The sequence below is a fragment of the Octodon degus genome, unplaced genomic scaffold, assembly GCF_000260255.1.
Source record: "Octodon degus isolate 3935 unplaced genomic scaffold, OctDeg1.0 scaffold00288, whole genome shotgun sequence".
Taxonomy (NCBI): Eukaryota; Metazoa; Chordata; class Mammalia; order Rodentia; family Octodontidae; genus Octodon; species Octodon degus.
This window is the reverse complement of record NW_004524864.1, coordinates 1,033,471-1,044,941: the sequence shown is the minus strand read 5'-3', so window position 1 is coordinate 1,044,941 and position 11,471 is coordinate 1,033,471. Positions and strand designations below refer to the sequence as shown.

General features: G+C 38.7%; 1 protein-coding gene across 1 annotated transcript in view; it reads left to right on the top strand.

Moving 5' to 3' along the window:
- A2m (alpha-2-macroglobulin) overlaps positions 1 to 11,471 on the top strand; it is a 49,385-nt gene that overhangs the window by 25,576 nt on the left and 12,338 nt on the right. The window contains exons 18-25 of the mRNA XM_023707415.1: positions 865 to 1,009; positions 5,041 to 5,269; positions 6,059 to 6,185; positions 6,493 to 6,614; positions 7,267 to 7,318; positions 10,583 to 10,666; positions 10,938 to 11,114; positions 11,435 to 11,469. Of these exons, the coding sequence (XP_023563183.1) occupies positions 865 to 1,009; positions 5,041 to 5,269; positions 6,059 to 6,185; positions 6,493 to 6,614; positions 7,267 to 7,318; positions 10,583 to 10,666; positions 10,938 to 11,114; positions 11,435 to 11,469 (971 nt within the window). The remainder of the gene's footprint in view (positions 1 to 864; positions 1,010 to 5,040; positions 5,270 to 6,058; positions 6,186 to 6,492; positions 6,615 to 7,266; positions 7,319 to 10,582; positions 10,667 to 10,937; positions 11,115 to 11,434; positions 11,470 to 11,471) is intronic.

Here is an 11,471-nt window from a genome sequence, read left to right as displayed (position 1 = left end):
ACTGCTGATTGCCACCTAGTGGAAAGGTAGGTTTGCAGAAACGTCACACTGTGTCTCCATCCGCCTCGCTCGCGATATGTAATACCACGCTGCTTGTGGCTCTCTCCCATGAAAGGCAAATGTTTGAAACCAATCCAGGACCCTGAGGTAGCCTTAAGAACCCACCTGAACACACTCATGAAGGACTCCAGGGCTGCTTCAGAAAGTCGCAAGAGTGGTGGGAGACGTGTTGGAAGGAAGGGTGGTTCATTCTGATGCAGATGAACAGTACCGTATCTCTTGCTGTTACAAACGTTTTAACTTATAATTCACTGTATATTTTATTACACTGATAGACATTTTCCTTTGAAAACTGCCCAATGAATGTTCACCAGGAGGAGAGAAGTTAACGAAGGTTTTCTGACACACTGTGGAACAAGGGGTCTTTCCTGCCCTTGATCTTTGCAGGCTCCTAAGCTGTTTTGCAAATTCACGACCTTCACTGCTCTATTACAATGTTTGTTTCCGTGAAGGAACCCACCTCCAGCAATTCGAACCCTGCCCCACAGTCCTCTCTCCACTTAGTGCAGGGAGAGGCTCGCCGGGCCCCACGGAGTGCTGCGGGCAGCCCCCGCGCTCTTGCGCAGCCCCCGTGTCTCGCCCTGGGCCCCGCCCCCCACCGCACACCCAGCTTGTTCTCATACTTCCCAATTCAGCGACGTCGTCATCTCCTCCTGGAAGCTGTGACTTGGTACCAAGGGCCGCCTTCTGCTCCCCATTTCACCACTCTACCCATTTCTCTAGTAGCACCTGTTGAAATCCCTCCTCAGCATCGCCTTCGTACCAACTATTCTTACTGTTTTATTGTCTCTTCTACGAAAGAAGCATCTCCGTTTCGATACGGAATGGCTGAACCCGTCGCAATGGGCATGGTTGGTGCACATTCTCCTACGGCTCTTCCTCTTCCTGCACAAGAGATTGTACGAAGGTACTTTCCTGAGACTTGGATTTGGAACTTGGTGGTGGCAGAGTAAGTGACTTCCTTTATATATTAGATTCAATAAGATAGACACCCTCACAGTTTCAATTCTTAGATAATTTTTCTTTGATTTTATATATTTGAGATGTACATATATATGCATACATATATACATAATGACATCATTTCTTTTTTTTCCATAGTTTTATTGAGAAACAAATAGCAATGAGACAGTTTCAAATCCTATTAGTAGGACAGTTTCAATAATTAACACATTGCATATTGTTGTCTTAGTGGTTATTCATTGTACAAGACGCAGACATGATATCCTGTTTACAAACACTATTAGGACAAATCTTTCTGTTCATTGAATTAAGAGAATGTAGCTGTATATCTATCCTAACTATTTTGAATATACAGCAAAATGGTCGTTCATTTGTATCCCCTTTTTTTTGTTTAGTTTTGTCATTTAAATATTATAGGTGTGTGAATTCAGCAAAATATTCCAAAATAGTTCGGTAGTCCATAATAGTAGTGGGTTTTCCGTAAGACTGGCAATGTCAGAAGTTGTTGACTTGAACTTTTTACAGCTCAGCATATTAATATGGCTTTACTTTTTATGCTTTGTTTTTATACTTTTCTGCTGGATGGTTAAGACCAAGATAAAGCAAGACCTATATAACAAGAAAATGACATCATTTCAACAGTGAAGCAAATTAACATATCCATCATCTACTGTGGTTATACCATGTGTTAAAATGACCTAAAATCCATTCTCTTAGCAAATATTCAGGACACAATGCTTTTAAGTGTAATCCTCATTCTGTTCATCAGATCTCTAGACTCATTCATCCTATGTAATGACCACTCAGTACCCTTTCTCCTGCTTCTCTTCATCACCCCTCACCACTATACTGTGTCACTCTGTTTTTATCTAGTCCACCTCCTTAGATCCCATATTCATGTAAGACCACACAGTATATTTCTTTGTGTGTAAGCAGCTGTACTCTATGAGGAGATGGGGTAAATTCTTTAGGGTACACACCCAGAAGAGGGGCTTGTTGTTATTTATCCCCATAATTTCCCATAAGTCTGTACTAACTTATATTCCCTCCAGCTGTAGGCAGAGGTTTCCTTCTTCATAGCCTTACCCACATTTTTAAATCTCTTTTCTTTTTTCAAAGTACTCATTCTAATAGATGTAATATGACAGCTTCTTATGGTTTTGCCCAGATGATTAGTGCTGTTGATGATCACATTTTCACATGCTGGTTGGCTATTCTCAGGTCTCCTTTGGAAAAATGGCTCTCAACTCCCCTGACCCCTTTCTATTCAGATTTTGATTTTGTTTGTTTTTGCTATTAGGTTGAGTTCTTTGTATATTTTCTGTATATCAATCTCTTATCAAATATAGGATTCACAAATATTCTTTCTACCCATAGGATGCTTTTCATTTTGTTTAGCACTTTGAATGTATCATCATACTCCGTTCTACTTTGTAAAGTTTCTGCTGAAAAATTTCTTTATAGTCTTATAGTTTCCCTTGTTAGGAATGAATGACTTTATTTACTGCTTTCAAACTTCTCTTTTTATGCTTTTGTCTATCATATTATAAGATGTATGAATGTGTTTCCTTGAATTCATTTTATTAAGCTTCTTTAGGCTTTTTATATCAAGATGTATATTTCATTCCTCAACTTTAGCCATGATCTCTTTATATAAATTGTCTGTCTCTTATTTTTCTTATTGAGATTTTGATAATAGACATAGCCACATTCTTGATGGTGCCCCATAAATCTCTTAAGCTACCTTCACTCTTTTTTTTCTGTTCAAATTAAATGATTTCACACGACCTATTTTCAAATTTGTTGATCCTTTCACTAATTGGATCGCCTCTGCTACTGAACCCCTCCAATAAACTTTTCAATCCACTTACCTTCTTCAATGTATAAGTTCTACTTGATAATGTTTATATTTTCCCTTTTTGCTGGAATTTTTACCTTGCCCATGTATTTATCTTCTGACCTCCATGAGCATCTTTATGATTCTACTTTAAAATTCTCAACTGACTAAATCTTCATTTCATTACAATGGGTTTCTGGAAATTTGTTTTATCCTTTGTTTTAAACACCTTTCCTATTATTTTTCTTTTTTCTTTGATTCTCTATGCTATTTCCTGTACATAAGGTAACCACTCCTCCCAGATTTGTGAGACCAGTCTCATGTACCACATGCATTTTACCAAGCAGTCGTATCATAGATTCTAGGTGTCTCTCAAATCTTTGTTTATCAAACCACTACCTTTGTTCTGAGGAGTCCCAAGGAGGTTAGTGTATACCAAGACCTGCCTTGCCTTGAGATGAGAAAAAGGAACACTAATGCCTTGAAATTTCACTGGAAAATTGGTTATTAGGTGAGCTATCTAATTCCTTCCCTCCTCAAGTAGAAGCTGCAAACTACAGCATACCTTCCATTCCCCTGTCCAAAGCTGGGGAAAGAATCTGCAATAAACGCTTCCTCTCTTGTTTACATTGCACATAATTTCAACTCTCCACTTTGTTGTTTATTTTTCTCAGGGTCCAAATAAATACCTCTTCCTTTGCATTCCCAGAGAGAGCCAAATTGGCTGGACACTTAGCTTTATCTCTGAACCCAGTAAGCAGAGGATCCATGCAGCCATTTCAGTGCACAGAGATTATGCAATTGTCCTTCAGCTCCTAGCTGCAAGATAGCTAAAGATCTGATCCACGGGCTTGGGGAAGTTTGGACATCAAGTGTATAGGCAAACCTCTTCAGGCGGAAGCAAAGGACTGGATATTCTTGCATGTTGTCTTTGCACTGAGTCCAAAGAGGTAGCCATTAAAAAATGCTCACGCATCAACTTAAAACCATCTCTTTGTTCTCAGTAATCAGAGAGGACTTGAGAATACAAGTACAATCCATTCTCAGAGGTAGCTAAATTTGTGTAGAAGCTCCAGAAGTTGGAGTTCTTGATGCATTAGCAAATCCCTTCTGGGGAAAAGATGGACACTTAGTTTTATCACTGAAGCAAACCACATGGAAAGCTCAGGAAATATCCCTACTCCCGCTCAGGTGCTAGTAAAACTAATGTTCACCTGCCCCTTCTGCTTTCTAAAGAGGGTACTGAGAAGCCCAAACCTCACGCAACAGCTGGGAAAATGTATAGACAACCCTTTCCAGAGAGAAACTGGGAAGTATTAGTTAATTTTTCAATATTCCACCACCTCTTTTACATGTGTTTTCAGGAGAAGTTTAACATAAATACTGTTGTGAAGTTTCATCAATCTAATTGAATCAGAACGAAGAAATTTTACAAAAATTCAAGGATTTTCAGAAAATAGGGATACAGAGTAAATATGACTAGGAATCACACAGACTAAGAACTGTGAGATCCTTTACTGGTCATGTCTTGGGCTAAGCACACAATCAGTCAGGCCAAATATACACAATAGTAGTAGAAATAAAAATTATACACCTGCCCTCAGTGGAGCAGTATTTTTTTGGAGCAGTATTTTATAGATGAAAACTTAAGGACATCCTCAAATTATATATTTTGTTGTTTATTATATCATTTATTCATTATTATTTTCCAATTATGTATCCATAAGAGATTCTTACATAGAATTGGAAACAGTTGAAATAAATGGCATTATATTTTGCTATATCAAGTTGGGGTTTTTTTGGTTTTTTTTGGTTTTTTTTAGTGTATTTGGTACAGGGTCTCACTATACAGCTCAGACTCAGAGTGATCCTTCTGTTTTCAGCCTTCCCAGTGCTAGGATTATAGGCATGCGCCACCACGCCTGGACTCGGTCACCAGCTCAGCATGCCTGGGGGTGTAGCCGGCGCGGTATGTGATGCTGGTGATCGAATCCCAGTCCCTGCACTTGCCTAAGCAGGTGGTTAGTCCACTGAGCTATCTTGCCGACCCTTCAAATCTTGATTATGCCCTTCACTGTTGGTATTTCTGTAGAATCATGTAAAGTCACTTATAAGCACTCCTTTCCTAGGAAGGATTTATCGAAGTTTGCTTTCTGTCCCTCATGTGATCACCTTCCTAGCTCCTCAGGTGTGGCTGAAGTAGGAGTCACAGTTCCGGACACCATCACTGAGTGGAAGGCTGGGGCCTTCTGCCTGTCTGAAGACTCTGGACTTGGTCTTTCCCCCACCGTCTCCCTCCGAGCCTTCCAGCCCTTTTTCGTGGAGCTCACGATGCCTTACTCTGTGGTCCGTGGAGAGGCCTTCACACTCAAGGCTACTGTGTTGAACTACCTTCCTGACTGCATCCGGGTAAGGATTTCTCTTTCCTAAACTGAACACAAAGTGATAGTCAAGTAAATTAACAACTGTACTTTTGGGAATTCTGACAAATACTTGTATGCATGATGTGATCAATGGAGAAATAATGCTATGAGAGAAATACTGATACACATAAATAACAGTTGCTAACATCTCTAAATGCCAAATTGCAAAAGCAAATTTCTAGCCCTTATCAAACCCTTTTAAAATAGGTACTTTGTTCTGACAAGAACCAGAGTCTTGGTATAACATGCACAAGGCCCTGGACTCACTCTCCAGCACTGCAAAAAAGAGTCTTCCAACACAGTCAGCAAATACCAGAGCTTTCTTCTGGGCCAGATGATCCAAGATTCAACTTCTACATTTGCATACTTTTCCCAGCTCATTCATTACACTCAGCCTCATTTGAAAAGTTTCTTGCAAACATCTTAACTTTTGCTGAAGCCATACATCTGTACCTACTGTATACTGTGCTGGTAGAACAGAGGGAATGGTCACGCCCATCCAATAGGCCTGCAAAGCAATGTTCACACAGACAAGGGACCATCATTGCCTTCCCTCTCCTCCGTTCCACCACAGCAAAGAGCAAGCTTCCCCCAAAGTGCTAAGACCTAAACGCAACTTCACCATAATGTTCTAAAGGTGCTTGGTTTTCATTTATATAATCATTGCTACTAGGTACCCCAAAATCTAACCATTTCCTCAGTATGCTTTTTTTTCAAACACATTGTCCCCTGGTCCCTTCTACTTCTGATCCCTTTGTCTCTTATGTGGTTTCAGGTCCAAGTGCAGCTCAAAGCCTCTCCCAAATTCCTGGCTGTGCCTGAGGTTAAGGAACAAGAGTCTTATTGTGTCTGTGGGAATGAGCGGCAAACTGTGTCCTGGGCTGTAACCCCAAAGTCACTAGGTGAGGAACAGACTGCTAGAGTCTATCATTCTCTGCTGAGAAAGTGTGTGCCTCAGTGTGGTCCTCAGAGCCCAAGCTGCTTCCCTCAAGCTCAGACCTCCAGGTAGGAGGATGGTTTTTTCCTTCCTCCCTAGCACGCCTGGGAGGATCCACCTCCAAGAGGATTCTCAAGATTTTTGCTGCTTCCATTCCCGTTCTTTTGTTTTTATGCAACGAAAATTTAGAGAGCATTAAGCATTTGTACATGTAAGTTTGGAAGCATAGAGGAAGGGAAAGATGGAACTAGCCATGCTGTGCTTTTTTTCAGGCAATGTGAATTTCACTGTGAGTGCAGAGGCCCTGGAGTCCTCTGAGCTCTGTGGGGAGGAAAAGACTGTGGTGCCTACAGATGGAAAGAAAGACACAATTATCAAGCCCCTGTTGGTTGAAGTAAGTAATCCTGCCCCTCTGATAGAACACACTGAATCCCAAAACACACCAGTGAAAGCAGTTATGGTACCAACATTTCTTTGACCTTGGAACTCTATTTTGTATTTTAATTGGCTTTTTGGTACATATTTGTAGTCTATAAAGGCTACACTCCTTGTGGGGAGATGATACATGAACATAATAAATCTTAATTCTTTTTTGTCTACTTTCCTTCTCTTCCATCCCTCTCCCATGTATTGATCCTCTTCCTTCTTTATCTTCATTTTTATTAACTTTTATGTAAGAAGAGCTAAATAAGTAGTCCATAGTAAAAAAAAAAAATAGTCCATAGTATATCTATGATGAAATACATGTATTGATACTATGATAATAATAGTCTATAGATGCTTCATAATATTTTTCTTCTATGTCCCTCTGTACCTGTTTATCCCACCACCACCCCTGTCTCTTTGTCTCGGGATTTATTTTCTTTATTTTCCCCTCATACTCATTATCAACCTACCTTCCTAGAGTGCTTGCATTTATAGAATTTGTTCATATAGTCAGCTTTCTTTTCTTCACTGTTGAGAGATCTGTGATGCCCTCATCAGTGTATATATATCCTCACAGCCAGTCTGTTCTGGGTCTAATTTTTCTTCCCCTTTGCTTAAAGCCTGAAGGAATAGAAAAAGAAGCAACAATCAACTCTCTGATTTGTCCATCAGGTAAGGGTCATCATTACACCTAAATAACACTGACTAAAATTTGAATAGCATTTTAAGTCCAGAGAATTTTTTGTATTATTTCTATACTTTCTCTACATTGTAAGATCTGAAGCCTCATTAGCCCATGTGACAAAGGTGGAGAAAATGGTTCTTGAAGAGGCCGGGAGGGGCCGGGGAGATGGCTCAGTGGAATAAGCGCTTCCCTGGCAAGTGCAAAAGCCTGAGTTCAATCCCTGGTTCCACCAGAGAGAGAGAGAGAGAGAGAGAGAGAGAGAGAGAGAGAGACCAGGTACCTTGATCAGAGCACATTCCTCTGCCGCACATCCCTAATCTTTGTTTCTCACAGCCTGCAGACACCAAAATGTCTACCTGACCAGTGAATGTTATAAGCATAAGTGAAAAGTAGGTAAAATCAAATAATTATTCCCAAAGCATATACGTTCTTGAATAACTAGTTACACAACACAGGGAGAGCTGAATTCAGGCCGTTCCACCACTGAATTTTGCATAGTCAACAGCGCTTGAGAATGTTATCCAATCTCCCATAAAAAGATTTGTCATGACCTTTATTTATTATAACATTCATATTTCTTTGATGCTAATCCTGCACCTAAGGCTCTGTCAGTCACTTAAGAGGTGCCAGAAGAAGCTATAAGTATCTTGGGCTGGCGAGATAGGTCAGTGGACTAAGTGCCTGCTTAGATGAGCACAAGGAATGGGGTTTGATCCCCGGTACGAGGCTGAAAACAGGAAGATCACTACAAGTCCAAGCTGTGTAGTGAGACCCTGTACCAAATACATTTTTTTAAAAAGATATAACTATCTTCATGGAGAATTTTCTAATCTAAACCAAATATATCAAGAAATTTAAAGCACTAAGAAATCTATCAATATAGTCTGATCTCACACCAAACCAATGTTGAATCAACACAATACGTAGATCCTTTGCCTGTCACTGTTTACCTAATTTTGTTCACTATGATATTGCATATTGCTGAGATTTAAAGTGTCAAATGTATTCTAAAAATATAATTTGTTGGTTGGGAAGGCTTATTTCTATACTTAAATGAACTAAGTCTAATTATCTACGTAATTATACATGAGGGCATTCTGCTTGGATTTTAGCCATTTCCACAGTAGTTTTTCCTATTTGCTTATAAAATATTAAATAATAATAATCTCCTTGCATACATATGCAAGTATAGTTAGACACCAAAATGTAGCATTTCTGAACTTAAAATGATATGCATATTCTTAGGGGATTTTGTTGTTTTGTTATTTGTGATTTGATGATTCATGACTTTCAAGTTATGGAATATAAAGTGATATTATTTATAAGTTCATCATAGAAAAAATACATCTAATTTGTCAATACTAATATGACATCACCACAAATGTCTATGCTTTTTTGTGATGATAACATTTGAAATTCATTTTTTAGTAAGTTTAGAATGTTTAATTCCCCCCTCCAACCGGGTCTGAGAATTAAACCTCAGGTCTTCTACGTACTAGGCGAGTTTTCTACCACTGAATTACATCCCCAGTCCTTTTTGTAAATTTTATTTTGTGAGAGAGTTCTCCTAAATTGTTCAGGCTGGCCTTGAGATTGTGATACTCCTGCTTCAGCCTTCTAATTAGCTGGCATGGGCAGCCAAATCCAGTCCATGCAATTTATTTTTTTAACTAGACACATCATGTTGTGCAACACGTCTTTTAAAATTAAAAAAAAAAAAACTGTTGCTCCAAGACTATACCCTTTGATCATTATGGCCATGTTGCCCCAACTCAGTTGAGAATACATCTTGCATTGCATCTAGAGTTATATGATAATATGAACACTTTAACAATATTAATGTTTACAACCCATGAACATAGAATTTTTTCCATTTATTTGTGTCTTTTATAATTTCTTTCACCAGTGATTTAAAGTTTTCAGTATTTGGATCTTGGGTAAATTTAATTTTTTCTAAGGTACTGTAAATGGGCTTATTCCCCTGATTTCTTTGACAGTTCATTATTAGTTTATGCTAAAACTACTGATTGTGAGTTGATGTTGTATACCATAACATTACTGTACTTAATAGTGCTAACAAGTTTTTAGTGGAGCCTTCAGTGTTTTGTGTATTTACCAGCATATGGTGATTTTACTTTACCCTTTCTGGTTGGATGCTTTTTATTCTTTTTTATTGTCTGATTGCTTTTGCTGCTACTTGCTGTAGTATATTACTATTCTTTCTAATTTGCTTATGATATCTTTTTACAAAAGCTTTAATATTGACTTTATGAGAAACTGATACAATTTGAAAAAACCCATATTTTTCTCATTTTTATCTTCATATATGTCACCAAGATTAAAATGGAAGTAAGTATATGTCCATCAATAGTATTTTTTTTATTTTCAGTGAGTCGAGTACTGTTCATCTTCACTTCTTCACCTCCATTTTATAGGTCTTCCATAAAATAATGTCCTCATAGCTGGTGGAAACTGGCTGACAAAAGAATATAACATTATTATAGAATGTAAGGCTTTGGGGGAAATTTTTCCTTTTTTTATAGGGACATATAATAGGTTGCTGTTGCTGCTGCTGCTGCTGCTGTTGTTGTTTTCTTACAAAGTTGTGAGGTAAAGAAATTAAAATGCAGGGGCCGGGGAGATAGCTCAGTGAAATAAGTGTTTCCCTGGCAAGAGGAAAGGCCTGAGTTCAATCCTCAGTTCTGCAAAAAAAGAAAAAAGAAAAGAAAAAGAAAAAGAAATTGAAATGGAACAAAATAGATCATATTGTCATAGTCATATTATTTTTTTAAACATTTATTTATTTAGTGTGTGTGTGTGTGTGTGTGTGTGTGTGTGGCCAGCTCAGCCCACCAGGGGGCGCAGCTGGCTGGCATGTGGTGCTGGGGGATCGAACCGTGGTCCCTGTGCTTTGCCAAGCTTGTTCCAAGTAGGTGCTTTAGACCACTGAGCCATCTCTCCAGCCCCGATAGTTATATTATTTTAACCACAGAATCCCAACATCACATATCAAATTTTTGTCTTCTTTTGAAATGTTACTCTCCATATGGGGAGAATCATGAATGGGGATGAAATTCTAAACATCTCAAAATTGTAACGACCTTCTTCTAGGATTTTTAAAAAATCATTCTATTGAAAGAAACAAAATTTTCAGGATTAAGGGTAAGACATAATCTGACTTCAGAGTTGTAGAGCTCTTCCAAAAGAGACATTGCAGAGAGAGTTTGCATCTGGCTTATTTCTTTCACTAGGTAATGAAATATCTGAAAAAATATCCCTGAAGTTGCCACCAAATGTGGTAGAGGAATCTGCCCGTGCCACTGTCTCCGTTTTGGGTGAGCATCCCACCCCTGAGGGATGGAACGTTAACAGCCTCTACTCCATTTCCTTTCTGTAAATATGTATTCAAAATAATAAAAATAATTCCATTATTCTTCCTTTCTTCAGACTTGTTTATTAATTCCAATCATACTTTGGTCTGTAAAATGTATCCTTTCCTTTAAAGAATCCTCACATTTTAGACCAGCTAATTATTCATTGCTTTTTAATACTTTGGTAGACTACAATCTCCACCCTTCATGACTTCCCATCTCTCCCACTCTCCAGGAGACCTGTTGGGCTCTGCCACACGGAACATACAAAATCTCCTCCACATGCCTTACGGCTGTGGGGAACAGAATATGGTTCTGTTTGCTCCTAACATATATGTTCTGGATTACCTAAACGAAACACAGCAGCTAACTCCAGAGATCAAGTCCAAGGCTCTCAGCTATCTCAGCACTGGTAAGTGATTGAGTGAGTTAGTGCAAACTAGACAGTGTTGCTTCAATCGATTTTCCCAACTAGCTTGAATTGTTACCAATACTATTTTACACAACCTTATCTCAGTATGTGACTGCACTGATAAGAATATTATAATGATCAATTTTATAGACACTACCCACTCTCCAACTCCCAATAAAATCATCAGGACTCAGAACCTACTAATGCATGCCAGAAAAATTTAGAAAAACTCACAAGAGAGACCAAAGCATTTGAGCAATTTCTCTGGATTTAGCAGGTACCTTAATCTTTCCTGATGTTTCACTGACCTTCCATTCCAGGGTACCAAAGACAGCTAAACTACAAGCACCAGGATGG